The following is a 14,720-nucleotide window of genomic DNA, read 5'->3' as shown; positions in this document are numbered from 1 at the left end:
TCAACAATATATGATCAAAATATTGCGTCTTTATACCATTTCGAAATTTTCACCAAGTATACTTACTGCGGAAGTTCCTTAAGTGGTTGTAGTGGCCACGCGGGGAGTTTGGACCAGGGACTTGAAATTTTGGGAATATCCTTTTAATGTGGTCAACAACATATGATCCAAATATTGCGTCTTTATACCATTTCGAAATTTTCACCAAGTATACTTACTGCGGAAGTACCTTAAGCTTTTTTCTGAAAAATCACAAACCCACTTGCATTCGTACTTGACTATCATAAAAGGAGGAAAAATTAGTTTTCAGCAAATTTTGTATAAAATAAAAGATCTTGACCATGAAATACCAAAAAAAAACAAATAATTCTATTTAGAATTTATTTTAGATTTTTATCTTCAAAATTCAAGTTATGTTTATACTCAATACTTCAATCTTCAGAGTGTATGTCAGAAATAAATAATTGAAAATACATCTAAAAACTTACGATGAAAGTCCCAGTATTGTGGTCTTGCGTCTCTTAATTTCAAGTGCAGCCTTGATATGGTTTTAGTCTCTATGACACTAAAAGCAGGCTCATCCCTATACAGGCTATAAGCAGAAGGCGTCAATGTGTCTATGAGGCTCTGCTTATACCACTGTAACAGAGGTAGGTAACGTACGAGAGTCTCCTGATTCATGGGGCGCCAGGTCCTGTCAAATGCTTCTTCTATCATGTGGTGCTTGTATAGTGGGTATCATGGGACGATATGAGAAATAAAATAAAATGAGGTATCTGGTACTGTCTGATTGACGTGGAGCCGTCTGATGTGGAATTACGGGAACCGAATAGTTGCGGAGTTGAGGTAGAGGTGTCCGCCTTACTGATGTGTTTCTCATACTTTTGTTACATGAAGTTTAAAAAAGAAATGAAACCCTCTCCCGAAATTCCGTGTGTGACTGATTCAGTGAGTAATTTTTACGAGGTCTTGAATCTGCAATATATTAAATATAGTCGAACACGAACACGTTTCTTGTACTCCTCGAGATACAAAATTGTTTTGTACTTCAGCGAGCTCTTGTAGTCTTCATACGATCTAGTGTAGATGATCAGCATTAAAAAATTGAATCAACTTTCTGATCATGCATGCAGAGGTAATCCAGGAGTAAAACGTAAAGGAAATGTCTGTGTTCATAAGAACCTGAAATATGAATGAGTGATGAATATAAAATCGATATTGTTCAAAAAAAAGGAACGCATTTTTTTCATCAATGAGGGCATCTAGATTAACGTCCAGTCACGACGCAATATCCAGTGAAAATTCAATATTGCAATTATATTTCTCTGTAACTGAAATATCATCGATATTGTAGTATATAAGTTTATCAATAATCTTCCGAAAAGTAAAATGTGTTTGCAGAATTGCATGACAATCGTGGAAGCGTCCGAGCAATAATTGAGCGGTAATTTATTGAAATTGGAACATCTCATTTAAGAGGGAAGAAGAGGTAGATATAACCTCTCTCTCTCACTCATGTTCTTCTCTTCACACACGTACGCTTACGCACACACACACACAAAGTTACGGGGTTACAGAGGGTTACGTTACCCTCTCCGTGATTATAACCTTCATAGCTCGATTCGATGAACGTGTATACCGAGAGAAGTAAATAAGAGAAAAAACTAGGCACGCTCGGCGTTTCATCGAACTTCTGGAACAGCTCGACTTCCGTTCATGCTACGCTCTGTTATTGTTCGAGCGCCGCTCGAGCATCGTTCGAAATCAGCTCGAATGTCGTCCGAAATCCACTCGAGTGTCATTCGATGCTAATTCGAGCTCCCCCGATGTAAACCGATCAACTCGGTAACGCACGAGCAACTCTCGTGTTTGATCGATATATCCTCGGTCAGCTCGATATTCAGAGTCTATCTACGTTACCGACCGATTGCGACTAAGCGCATGCGCACGCACTCCGATGATACTTGGCAACGCTGCTCTGTTTGTGCCGGTTTGAAAGACAATGCTCGGAAATTGTCCATAACATTCTCGACGGTGCGTTGCTGGAGATGGACGAGAAAAAAGTACCCCAGTTAATAGATGAAGTGCAACGTAGACCAGCGATTTGGAACAAGTCACTGAAGGCAAATCGTTACAAGGCTTTTGTCGGGACTGAATGGGATAAAGTGGCATCAAATATTCATGTGTCAAGTAAGTAAACTTTCGTTTATTCAACATTGAACTCTCACGCGTCTACGATTGACATGAGGTTAATCGAGTGACAATTATCAAACCCGTGCTAGGATAAATCTAACTTATGCATTCAAAACGTCGTTTTATGGAAAAAATTAACTTTTGTTTTGCAAAATCTTCATTTTTCCCAACATCTTCCATTCTGAGATGCGTTTTTTTAATCAAATAATGCAATTCGGACATGTTGGATGGACGAGTTGGGCGCTTAAACTCACAAAATGGCTGCCAAGAAATGTTTCAATTCAAAATTTTCAGTTGACATATGAGGTCTTGTTGAGAGAAATAATGAGACTGAACCTAGCCACTCAGTGGCAAATTAGGAATTTTCGGTCGGGAGGATACTAAATGGCAGCTATGTATTTTCCAGCGTATTTTAATTACACAAACTTGCAAATGCTTGAACAAATACAATTGATCATGAGATCGAAAACTTCTGGATGCAGAATGATCTCAGAGGCTTCGAGAATGTTATGGGGAAAACAAAGTTGTAAAAAACCATTTCCCAGGGTTTTTTTTTGGTGCAAAGGGGAGGACATGGAGAATTTCTAAAGAAAAATTGATGAAAAAATTGAAAACGAATAGTCATTGTTCATAAGATTGGAAATTTCTATTCGGAGAACAATCTTGAGGATCGCAGAAATAGTATGCTAAAAGGCAAAATGTGAGAAATCATTATCTAGTGGTTCACTTTGGAAGCAAGGGGGTGTATTTGGCAAATTTTAGAACGAAAAAATACTTATGAGATCCAAAATTTTTGAATGGAGAATAATCTTAGGGGTACCAGAAATTTTGAGAGCGAGACTAAATTATTGGAAAAAAATGGGGGAAGTAAAAAGCCAAACTGATCAAGTTCCTTGGGAAACATCTATTGCAACATTAGAAATGAATATTAATTGTTCATTAGATCAAGAATTTTCAATTGGGGAACAATTTTGGGGGTATTAGAAATATTTGCAAGAAAGAAAAATGTAAAAAACCATTTTCGAGGGTTTTTTGGGGGATGTGCAGGGATGAACTTGGGAAATTTCTTGGAAGAAACTTTGATAAAAAATTGAAAATGAATATTCATCATTGCTGAAATTGAAAACTTTTGAATGATAAATAATCTTAGGGTTATAAGAAATATTAAGTTGAATGACAAAATGTGGAAAACAATTTTCCAGGGGCTCTTTTGGAGTGGGAAGAGACGGACTTTGAGAATTTCTTGAAAAATAATTATTGAAAAATTGGACATAAATAGTAATTGTTCATGAGATCAAAAATTTCCGTTTGGGGAACAATCTTGGGGCTATTAAGATTATGCCATTATGCCAAAACGCAAAATGTGAGAAATAATTGCCAAGGGGTTTTTTGTGGGGACAGATTCAATAAAAAATGGAAAATAAGTATTTATTATTTATGAGCATTGTCGGATGAAAATAACCTTACGGGTATTAGAAATATTATGCGAAAAGGTGAAATATGGAAAATAATTTCCCAGGGTTTTTTCTTCTGGGTGCGAAGGGGTGGGGTTGAGGGACCTCGGAGAGGAAATTCATTGACAAATTGAAGATAAATATTAATCGTTCATGGAATTGGAAATTCTTGGATGGAAAATGATCTTGGAGGTATGTCGAATATTATGCAAAATGGCAGAATATGAAAAACAATTTCCCTGTGACTCTCTTCAGGTTTCTGAGGGGCAAACTCGGGGAATTACTTGAAAAAACTTTGATAAAAATTAAAAATGAATATTTATTACTTATGAGATGTAAAATTTTCGAATGAAAAATAATCTTGGGGGTCTAAAAAATGTTGAGGGGGGACCCAAATGTTGGAAACAATTTACCAGGATTTTTTTTAATGAAAAATTGAAAATGAATAGTTCATTGTTCATGAAGATATTAGAAGGTTTTATTATTTTCAGGGTATTAGAAATAATAGGCACAAAGGCAAAATGCGAGAAATTATTTCCCAGGGGTTGTTTTGAGTGGTGATCGGGCGGACTCGAAAATGTTCTTTGAAAAAAATTATAGAAAAAATTAAAAATCAATACTTATTACTCATGATATCGAAAGTTGGTGGATGGGAAATAATTTTAAAGGTATTAGAAATTTTATACGGGAGAGCGAAATGCCGAAAACAATTTCCCAAGGGTTGCTTTTGCGGTACGAAAGGGCGGACTTGAACAATTTTTTCGAAAAAATTATTGGAAGATTTTTTAAAAAATTGTAATTTTTCATGCGATCAAGAATTCCTCGTTGGAGAACTTAAGGAAATTGTTTTCAATATTTTGTTATTCGATTATTTCTATCTATATAATAATCTTATTTCTAACATTATTTTCCATCGAAAAATTTTGGATCTCATGAACAATTCATATTTATTTACAATTTTTCGATCATTTCTTTCTGAGAACAGTTCCAAGTTCACTCTTTCGGTCCCCTCAAAAAAATCCTGGGAAATGATTTTTCAATATGCTCGTCGTCCTACAATATTTTCGGTATATTTTTTATATTGGACAATGTTATGAGATCTAACATTGCAAATAAGATTCAAAGAGTAGATTTTTCTCATTACAAAACTTCAAGCCCAAAATAAATGGAAATCTCTTGTTAAGAAATTCAAGGAGGAACATCGGCAATTCAACATCACCGATCGGGCGACGGTCTTGAGGACACCTATGAGTCGAGTTGGCCCTATACCAATCGTTAGGATTTTTATCCAGCTCTGTCCTCCCCAATCAATCAAGTAGAAATTTAGACAGCATTCATGACGTGAAGCCGCCCAAAGATATTAAAGAATCAAATTGTGAGACAGTGCTTCAGAACATGGCTAAAAAACCAGATGGAATTACTGAAGAGATTCTCCGTATACACACAGACAACTGCGCATTATTGGGAAAATCTCTAGCCACCAATGCACGTATAGACAGTGCAGCAGAACAAGACCAGAACAACAGAGCTTTCTTTGAAACTTTGATCCCAGAGCTGAGAAATGTCAGGAAAGAGGACATTCTGCTCTGTCGTAACGACGTGTCGAGGGTGATATTTAAATATGCCTACAAGGATGCTACATGGAAGTCGATCAACGATGGCCCAATGGAAGGAAGTTCTGCAGCAACTAGTACTTCACTATCATCAAGAAGAAAGAGAGAAAGAATAAATGACGATAATGGTATGAAAAGTAACGTAATTGTTGAAATATGAAAGTTGTTATTTCAGATTCTATCATATTTTTTATTCCAGACTGCCAAATTGTAAGTGCGTATCCACCCCGACGATACGTTCAGCCCAATCAATAATAATTGATTGGATATATCTTTCAGAAATGATGCAGCTTGGCTATGACCCCTATTTATATCCTCCTCATTCAGCATGGAGGTCTAATGGCCCAATGTACGAGCAGCACGTACTTCCATACCCTGGACAGCGCCAGGAGTGCCACGGTCAAGTTGGAATGTCGAGGCCAATTCCTGCCCCCAATTCTCACCCTGAATTGATCAACGGACAAAGTTCAGCATACCATGCCTTTCCTGGAGCGGGCCATGTATCAGGACCAATTCTCCCAAGCCCAGCATACACCCAAGGCATTAATCCAATGCCTCCAGCATCCAATCAGTGCCAGGAGTGCCATGGTCAAGGTGGAATGTCGAGGCCAATTCCTACCCCCAATTCTCACTCTCAATTGATCAACAGGCAAATTCCAGCATACCCTGCCTTTCCTGGAGCGAGCCATGTATCAGGACCAATTGCCCCCAGCTCAACAGTCACCAAGACATTAATCCAAGTTTGGACAACGCGACAAGAATGAAACATCTAACTACTCTTATCCCTCCAGTATCCAATCAGAATTGCGTGAGTGGTTCAAGAGGATGGCCCACCATGGTCCTCGCGATGAAGACAAGGAGAACCATGTTCCAAGCCTTCTAAATCAGCAAACTCCTGCGACAAGTTCTAATCTTATCCGTAATAATCACACACCCAATGAACACAGCGAAGAAGCTCAATAGTTTCTCCAGGGGTTCTAGTTTTTTCTTTTTTCTGCATAATTTCAAGCTTAAATAAGAATAAAATGAATTTTAGGTTTTTCAAATGAGTTCATTAAGTAGTTATACATGAGGAGACTTCTATTTGTTAAAAATGATTGATGATTACATATTCGAATGATTTGTGGAAGGGTGCTATTAAACCTAAGTTGAGGTTTAGAGAAAGTAGAGAGAAACTCCAAAGTTCCTTTTATTATCACTTCGGACTTCAAGTTTCTATTTCCCAAAAAGACATTTTGTACATTTTGTAGGGGAATTTGCAAAATTCATTCTGCTTTCGGTTTACTTTGAAAGGGAACAAAACTTTTCAGATTTTTTTTTTTTTCATCTTTTACATGGAAAGATTTTTTTTTTCTTGATGATGAGAATTGAGGGGTGTTGAGTTTTCAATCTAGTTTAAAAGAGAACGAAAGATTCTCAGAATGTTTTCTTTATATTCTTTTATATGCAAGTTCATTTCTGACGACGATTTAATCGTTAATATATTCCTTGATTTTGATTAGTTGTTAAGAATAGCTAGTGAGTTTTCAACTAAATTCAGAGGAAAATATATTTGACAGTTCTGATAGCATTAAGTTTTGTTATTTATTCCTACAGGCAGACACCAAAAGGATTTGTAGATCTCAGTAGGGAGTTATGAGAAAATATTGTGTCATAATTGTAAGTCAAAGAGATCCTAGAAGGTCTAACCAAATTTTTTTCAGTTTATTCTTTTATACTTAGCAAGTACTGCACATTCCATTCGTATAGTTGTTCACAGTTTTTTTCTAGTATTTAATGATTGTTATATCACATACTGAGACTATATCACGAGCATTTGAAAAAAAAGAGTGCATAAAAAAATGGAAATTATCTTCAACTAAATTTTCAGCAAGAAAGGTAGAAGATGACAACAGAAGATTGATTGGCAGAGTCAATATGCCTAATAGGGATACGTTGATGGTTTTTTAATTCCACATTGTTAAAATCATTCTTGTAATTCCCTCAACCAAGAATAAATCCAATAATTTCGATAATAAAATTTATTTTTCATTCATGGGATTCTCAATTTTGTATATTTATGGGCCTACGAATTCCGTATGCGTATTTAGGATTGTGGTAATATTATGCTACTAAAAGACTCGCATGATCACCGTACCTCATTCGTATAGAGTACTAGTACAGTATCCGTAGAATGAGGGGATAGGAAGCTAAATGAAGTACTGGTATTGTACCAGCAGTGCCACAGTATTATGTACTATATAATCCATGCTTCATAGAGTACATCATCCTGGTACCGTACTAGTTCTATCCTGGTACAGTCTAAGTACTGCCGGTTCAGTCGAAGTGAAATTGCAAATTTCCTTGTTTGATTAAACAGTTATCACACTCTTATCGTAATTGTTGAAAATTCATTACGAATGCTTGGCTTCATTCCAACAATCATCGGCAATCGTCTGCTATTCTTTAGAACCTATTAGGAATTTCCTGTTCGAAATGAAAATACATGAGGACTTATCCGCTCGGATCCGAGAGTCAATAGCAATTTTCGGCTGGTATAGGGATTCAGTATTTGTATTTAGAAGGCGTTGGGAACCTCCTTTGAAATTCTCTGCTCCATACCAACAGTCATCGAGAACGTTCGCTATTGTCCAGAACTTATTAAGAATTTTATGCGTGGATCCCACAATCATTTGGAATTTCCGGCTGCTATTCGAAACTCGCTAGGAATTTTCTGCTAGATGCTAAAATGATGAAGAATTTTCGGCATCGATCTGATAGTTGACAATTTCCTGTCAAATCTTGGAATCATTCACAATTTTCTACACCGAGCCGACATTAATGGGAATTGTTTGTTATTGTTCACAAACAGGAATTTCTTGTTCCGATCGAACGCCCGCTCAAACATTACTGTCCTTTTTACTTCAGGATGTTCTTGAATTCCAACATGTAGATAAATCAAACTTAAAGTGGATGTTGGACAACTCACATTCAAAAACCTTTTTTTTTTATAAAAGAAGAGCAGTTTCTCTGGGTTTACTGTTCGAGTATGCTCCTTTCTAATTTTGAAACACGAATAGCATTTTTCTTTCTGGAAAATTTAGTGTTCTTAATTTTTTTTCTCAACAGACATTCAGCTGATCAATCGAAAATGATTGTTCTCAACTCTTTGAACTCATTCTTGCAAGAATGCCTAGCTTGAAGGGTCATCCTTGAAAATTGCATTTTTCGATCAATTTTTCTGTTTTATAGCTATTATCACTTCGTCATCATCGATTGATATTTCTATATTTGCATAACGAATATGCTTCTCTCGTTTCGAATCTATGATGGTATGGTGCAATAGAAATGCAGTCTTTATCGTTGAATTTATTGACTTTTATCTATTTTAGTGTGATGGATACGCGATTTTTTGTCATTTGGAGCAACCGCATTTTCTATAGCGATACGAGCGTGAGACAATCGCTTTTTAAATGTTTTTTTGCATCTCGTGATGTTTTCGTGCTTGATTGATATATTTATACTCGATCAGCACGATATTCAGGGACTACCGACGTTACCGACCGTCCGGCGCAACTTGGCAACGCGGCACTGTTTGTGCCGGTTAACATACAATTCTCGGCAGATCCTCATTAGACTCTCGACAGTGCGTTGTTGAAAACGACGAGAACGAAGTGTCATAAATTATCGGGGAAATTCAACGCAGACGAGCTTTTGGAACAAGTCACGGTCAGTGACTTACTGAATTAAAATCGAGACCGAGCAGGACAGAATCGCAGTTAATATCAGTGTATCGCATTAATCAGTAATCGCATTAATCAGTGTATCGAGTGAGTACACTTCTATTTTTTTGCAGCCACCGTCTTAAGGGCTCAAGATTGTCACGAGGAGCTCATTGAATGTGAAAAAATGTAGCTCCTCGTTTTTTCATCTCAAGGCATGGCACGTTACATTTTCCTTTGTGATGAAGTAACCAAAAATCATGGTGTGGTGGACAGCTTCGAAAACAAAGATCCAAGGTAGCACAATTGCTGTAAATTTGAATTATCAGAAATCCATCGTTCCCACGAAATCGAGGGGAAAATTAGCATCTGTTAGCGTTTTCGTTACATTACAAACCATCGTTACGACGACGAAAATAAAGAAACGAATTTGGTTTTGGTAACGTCAACGGACGTGTGTGCATTTAATCTGACCGAATCTTTACCTGCGAATTCTTATTTGTGATTTTGTGGAGATGAATATTCAAAATTGGAAGGAATTGGGCAGGGTTAACCAAAACACTTCCGTCACCGTTACTAAACCGAAATATTTTTGTTCATTTTTGTCATCGTGACGACCAGGGTTGAGAAATTCCCGAAAAATCGGGTTTTTTTACGGTATGAAGTATAAAATAGGTATTATAGCTCTAGATGATGAAAAAAGGTAGAAAACGGTAGAAATTGGTAGAAAACTCCCTAACCTAATTTCATCGCTGATTAGCTTAGAATCGAGTGACATGAATAAATTGAAGAAAGTTAAACTTCACGAGGGTCACCAGGGAGAGTTTAAATTCCACCAGTGTCAAGAGAGTCACAAAGAAGGGGGGGGGGGGGAATTTGACGAGAGTCAAGAAGGTCATCAGGGGGCCGTCAAATTTCACGAGAGTCGAGTGGATCACTAGGGTTATGTTCAATTACACGAAAGCCGAAAGGGCCACTAAAGAGAGGTTAAATTTCACGAGAGTGTAGAGGATCTCGTGAGATATCATGAGGGATAAAGAGAGCCCTTCGTGGGGACCGATGGTAAGTCGAAATTGACGAGATGTCCTCAAAGAGACTTGAATTGAGAACGGAAGCCAAATACTTTACGCGACCCTCTAGACTTTCGTGAAATGGAACTTCCCCCTGGTGACCCCCTTAAATCTTGTGAAATTGAGCCTTTTGAATTTAACCCCTCCTTGGTGACCTTCTTGACGCTCGTTACATTTGACTTCCTCCTGGGGAACCTCTCGACTGTCATGAAATATAACCTCCTGCTATTAAACGTCTCGGCTCTCGAGAAATTTATAATTTTTCTACATTTGCTATAAAATTGTATAAAATCCTGCCGGTATAATACAGGTTATCTACCATGTCTAAGAAGTGGTCCAATACCCCTCGTATTATATCTCCCCAACCCTGGTGACGACGAATCATCACGTAACAAAAACTTCGTATGACTGATTGGTCATATTATGTAACGAAAACGCTATATCACCAATTCATAGTTGTCATAAGTCAACCCTCTATAGGAAAAGTTGGACTACTCGCACTATGGACGGCCAATCCTTATGGAGAAGGCTGAGAGTGGTGGAAACGCCCCTCACGGGAGTGGGTGTGTAACGAAACGCGATTTTTCGGAATTTGAGCTATCTCTTATCAGTCTAGTAACAATATTCAAAGTCGCGCTCGTTCAGCCAACCGGGAGCAATGATACTCACGTTTAGGGTAAATATAACATACGGCTGAATAATACCGAACCATTTTGGATTATGTTTCTCTCGTTACAGAAATTCGAGTACAGGATTGGCCTTATCACCAGGCGCTGGGACTTTGAGATAATTCTGTAATTCCCAATCTATCAAGTCGAAACTCAGGTTGTGATGTTGAATGTTGAGGCGTTGTCAACGTAATCCCAAACGTTTGATGAGAGAAGGGAATCATTCTTGCTTTTACGTCAATTGGTTTCTATTGTGCCGTCACATTATTTGGAATTGTCAACAATGAATGATAGAAATCACGGAGTCACCAATAGTCGTTCTATCCATGGAGAATACATCACGTTATTCCCTGTGCTCAGGAAGAATCCTGCGAAATTCAATGAATACGTGAGAATGTCTGTCTCAACGTTTGACTACATTCTCTCAAAAATCAGTCCCTTGCTAATGAAGAATTGGTGTAACTTGCACGCTCAACCAATTACGCCAGAAGAAAGATTGGTTTTGACGCTGAGGTAATTTTGTTTATGCTCATTTGAACGTTTGATTCTAAAATAACTGAAGTTAAAATTTCCTACCATTCAATACATAATGTATATTAATCACAGATTTTCACTTCTCAGGTTTCTAGCTACAGGAAGTACGTATTCTACATTAGCATTTTCTTTCAAGATGGGAATCAAAACAGTTGCAGTGATCATATCTGAGACGATGGATGTCCTATGGTCGACACTTACATCATTGCATATGCGAGTTCCTTCAGTCAATGACTTCATCAAAATATCCCAGGATTTTCAAAACAAATGTAACTTCCCGTATTGCATAGGAGTAATAGATGGACGACACGTACTTATAAAGAAGCCAGATAATTCTGGGAAGCTGTATTATAACTTTAAGGGATATTATTCCATCGTCTTACAAGCTGTGGTCGATGCCAATTGCAGATATGTCATCATAGATCTAGGAGGATATGGCAGTCAGCATGATTCAGCAACGTTCAAAGCTTCTCAGCTTTACAAAGCTGTAATACAGAAGAAGATTCAAATCCCACAAGCTAGTAGAGTACAAAGTTCAAACCTACACCTGCCATATTTTTTCGTAGGAGATGGAGCATACCCGATATCTGAGTTTTTAATAAAACCATACCGCGGTAAACATCTATCACATCTATCTAGCACAAAGAACATTCAACCAACGCATATCTAGAGCTCGTGTTGTTGCAGAGAATGCGTTCGCTTTCACCAGCCAGAAATGGCGGATTCTTTACACGAAGATTGATAAGAGTCCAGAGTTGATTCATTTAATAATCAAAACTACATGTTTATTACACAATGTAATTATCGATTTGGAAGGACAAAATAATATCAATAATGCGAATGTAGGAATACCAATGAATGATGACGATGCACTGATAGAAGCTACAAAGGGTGAAGATGTACGCAATGAACTTGCGATCCATTTTGTAAATAACCTTTAAACTCGGAACGTCAGGTTGTTTTAGGTCATCAGTAGCGATGCGCACCCTCAAATATCGTATGATGTGAACGTGAACAATTTTTTAAGGTCACCGAGGGAACAAAATTCTCATAATATTATTAGTACTTCATTTCATCAAATTGCTTGCAGAAATGTTACAAAACCATTCTTGGAAATATCCTTAATAAACATAATTTTGAATAACTGGAATTTGGTTTGTTACTTGAAGTACGTTTTACATTATGCTAATAATTACAAATCCCAAATTGATGTGATAACATGACCCAGTTTATTCGCTCCATATGTGCTCTAGCCCATTCCCTAAGATGTCGGTTTTCCACGACGAATTGAGAACCACGATTTAAGGGGAGGCTCACCCCAAGAAAAAAACTTTTTTGTTTATCGGAAAAAAAAAATTTGGAAGACCATTTCCCGCGTGATTTTTTCTCAGGAATTCGATTTTTTAGGTGAAAATTTTTTCCAACCAGCCAAAATTAGAATTTTATTATTTAAAAAATCGAAAATCGACTTATCGAAAATTCCCAACGTATTTTTCTTCGAAATACTTTTTTGAATATAGTCACCAAATTTCAATTCAAAATCTTCAAAAATGCGGGAGGAGATACATTTTGAAGTTCATAGCTCAACCAGAAAAAGTCGTAATTTTTAATTGTTCGACATTTTTTCCGAAAATTCTGGTAGGTATCTCTTGGAATGAGTAAATTACCAACAAAAAAAATTTTTTTTTTAATATAGTACAGAATATTCTATAAAAAAAACCAGCAAATCCAGAAAAATTATGCGAAACACGCCATCAACCTGGAACGTTTTTTCCAGGTATCCACATGAATTTTGATACCCGGAAAATTTTCAAAATTCATTTTTGTCATCATTTATTTCTTTTGACCATTTTGTAGGGACGGTGGGGCAAAATGAAACACGAGGCAAAATGAAACGCTAGGAAAATCTTCTAATCTAAGGGAGATAAGACAATTTTCATGAGAACATTTTTTTGTAGAGAATTTAACAAGCTCCAAAAAAGGTCCTTATCAAATTTCTTTGATCTCTCTTGGATGACGCGATTTTCCTGCCGTTTCATTTTGCCTTGTTTCATTTTGCCCCATGCTACCCTATTATTGTTTATTGTTTTTTTTTTTCAGAAATTCACTTATTCTAAGTGATACCCATGAGAATTTTCGAAATTTTTTTCGAACCATCAAAAATTTCGATTTTTTCTGTTTGAGCTATGAAGTTCGAAATGTATCTCCTCCCACATTTTTGAAGATTTTGAATTGAAATCTGGTGACTATATTCAAAAAAGTATTTCGGAAAAAAATTCGTTGGGGATTTTCGATAAGCCGATTGTTCGATGTAAAAAGAAATAAAACTCTAATTTTGAGTGGTCGGAAAAAATTTTCACCTAAAAAATCGAATTTCTGAGCTTGGAATCGCGGTTCTTAGCTCGCTAGAGGTATAAAATTATTTTCAATTGCTAAGTTGCATGTCTGTTTGGAGAAAAATGAAGAACACTAAATATTCAAGAAAGAAAGAACAAAATCATAGCGTTTTTGTTACAGAAAAATCCGTCGTCACGACGGCGAAAATGAATGAATGAAGTTGGTTGTAACGGCGACAACTGTGTGTTGGTTTATCCTGACCCATCTATTTCTGCAACTTTGTATCAGTGATTTTTCGAAGTTAAAAATAGGAAGTTGAAATAAATTGGTCAGGGCAAACGAAGACACTTCCGTCACCGTTACTGAAACAAAAAGTTTTCGTTCATTTTCGTCGTCGTGGCGATGTAGTATAATATAACAAAAACGCTATGACTGTTGGAAAATGAGAAAAGAGCAGTCAAAAAGGTTATAGAAATGATTGAAGTACGTCAGATCATAATATGCTCATTGACAGCGGTACACACAGAAAAATGTTCTTGTAAAATACGCGATTTGAAAACATGATTTACGCTTTTGAAATCGTATTTTACGATTATTCAAAATCGTGATTTACGAGATCAATCGGGTAAATTACGCGATCGATCTCGTAAATTACGGGAAAAATACCGTAAATTACGATTTCTAACGCGTAAAATACGTGACTTTTCTCGTATTTTACGCTTTTTCAACCCCATATTTTACGATTTCAATCTAGGAAAATACGAGATTGAGATCGTAAAATACGAGTTCGAAAACGTAAAATACGATTTCAAAATCGTAAATTACGAGACTGTGTGCGTATTTTACATTTTCAAAATCGTAAAATACGGGTTAATTTTTCATGAGTTATAATTTTTTTTACTCTTTTAATCAAAAAAATTTTCTTATCTGTCCTCGTTTTTCGAGAATATCTCGAAATCTAAGAGAGATATCGTATTTTTGCTCAAGACCTTTTTTATACATCTCATTGCGCTCTATAAAAAAGGTCTTTACGAAAATTTCGATATCTCTCAATTTTGAAATGAAAAAACAAAAAATTCCAAAATTTCAGTCACGCGAATCAGTTGTTTGGGAATAAACGCGATATCTACGAGAGATAGCGTATTTTTAC

At 36.6% G+C, this 14,720-nt stretch overlaps 1 protein-coding gene across 2 annotated transcripts; it reads left to right on the top strand.

Annotated features, from left to right (window-relative positions):
- Positions 1-4,989: 4,989 nt before the first annotated feature.
- LOC107037624 lies at positions 4,990-5,962 on the top strand. 2 transcript variants are annotated; one of them, XM_015256271.2, is made up of 3 exons: positions 4,990-5,388; positions 5,460-5,470; positions 5,540-5,563. In XM_015256271.2, exons 1-3 carry the CDS (start codon positions 5,043-5,045, stop codon positions 5,543-5,545), a joined length of 363 nt encoding a protein of 120 aa, XP_015111757.1. In that variant the 5' UTR covers positions 4,990-5,042; the 3' UTR covers positions 5,546-5,563. The 2 variants fall into 2 exon arrangements, with proteins under 2 accessions (XP_015111757.1, XP_015111756.1); XM_015256270.2 differs by having other exon boundaries at positions 5,460-5,962.
- Positions 5,963-14,720: the final 8,758 nt, after the last annotated feature.

This window comes from Diachasma alloeum, unplaced genomic scaffold (genome assembly GCF_001412515.2).
Source record: "Diachasma alloeum isolate Michigan unplaced genomic scaffold, Dall2.0 Dall_scaffold_00258, whole genome shotgun sequence".
Classification (NCBI taxonomy): Eukaryota; Metazoa; Arthropoda; class Insecta; order Hymenoptera; family Braconidae; genus Diachasma; species Diachasma alloeum.
This window is presented reverse-complemented; position numbering and strand designations above follow the sequence as displayed.

Excerpts from the sequence above, each read along its gene's own strand:
- LOC107037624 (XM_015256270.2), top strand. The coding sequence starts at position 5,043 with ATGGCTAAAAAACCAGATGGAATTACTGAAGAGATTCTCCGTATACAC. Across the intron at positions 5,389-5,459 it reads AAGAATAAATGACGATAATG|ACTGCCAAATTGTAAGTGCG; the intron begins GTATGAAAAGTA and ends TTTTTATTCCAG.